Source organism: Phytophthora parasitica (genome assembly GCF_000247585.1).
Source record: "Phytophthora parasitica INRA-310 unplaced genomic scaffold supercont2.1, whole genome shotgun sequence".
NCBI lineage: Eukaryota > Oomycota > Peronosporomycetes > Peronosporales > Peronosporaceae > Phytophthora > Phytophthora nicotianae.
Genome location: NW_008634126.1, coordinates 423,727 through 424,642, shown reverse-complemented (window position 1 = coordinate 424,642; position 916 = coordinate 423,727). Strand labels below are relative to the sequence as shown.

At 51.0% G+C, this 916-nt stretch overlaps 1 protein-coding gene across 1 annotated transcript; it reads right to left on the bottom strand.

Moving 5' to 3' along the window:
• Positions 1-457: 457 nt before the first annotated feature.
• On the bottom strand, positions 458-652 carry PPTG_20659 (hypothetical protein; the record flags this gene model as incomplete). Its single annotated transcript, XM_008892857.1, has 1 exon — positions 458-652. The coding sequence occupies one exon, from the start codon at positions 650-652 to the stop codon at positions 458-460; it is 195 nt and encodes a 64-aa protein (XP_008891105.1).
• Positions 653-916: the final 264 nt, after the last annotated feature.

Below are 916 nucleotides of genomic sequence, written 5' to 3'. Positions count from 1 at the left end.
TCGGGTCTCCGCCGAGCGTTCAACTGCTAGTCGCACTCACCGAAGAGTCACTCCAACCGTCACCGAGTCGTAATACAGTAGTCCACCGGTTCTTGACAACTGAATGTGAATCCAACGTCACCAATACGAACCACCCGACTTGCGTGACATCTTGGTCATAGTCGGACCCGATGAGTGTTCGGTAGTGACGTATCATTGGCCATCTTGTACTGTGATCACCTCCTGTCGCGTGACCGAGCGTTTGTGGCTTGAGCAACTTGACTGTAGCCACTTCGGCGATTACCCGGAAACCGCTACACCACCTAGCCTTCTTTCGGTTTGTCTTTGGGCCTCAACCCGTGGTTGATGCGCGCTTGCTCCCGTGGGCGGCCTTTCCACTTGATTTAGTCTTCGACTTGGCTTTAGCAACGGTAGAATGCTTTCCGGCAGCAGTAGCGCAACTGCTAGGTGCGGAAGATTATCTGAGTACCTGTTGCTTCAATCCAAGAGCAGTGGAGCACGCATCGGAGCATACGCAAACGTTCAAGTCACCTTCATAGGTGATGGTGAAGCACATATGGTGTACCGGCTTCTTGCAGGACGTGCAGGCTGCCACTGCAACGTCGTTGTCGTCTCCACACGGACATTGCTTGAGCGTGCATTTGCCTTGCATGACTTGTGTTTAGCTCCCCGATTTTTAAAATTTGAAAGCGCTAGATGGCCCCTGGGCTGCCGTCCGACGGAACCCAAAATCACATGCCGGTCAGCACAAAAAATAGAACATCACGCTATGTGCTACCGTATTTTTCAAATTACGGCCCTTCTGAAAGCCTCTAATATAGATCATTAACCCCCTCAACCGAACAAATGTCTCCCTGCAGCTGCACTACAAGATTCTACAGTTCGTTCAAGTTTGCATAATGTACGTCCTGAATGC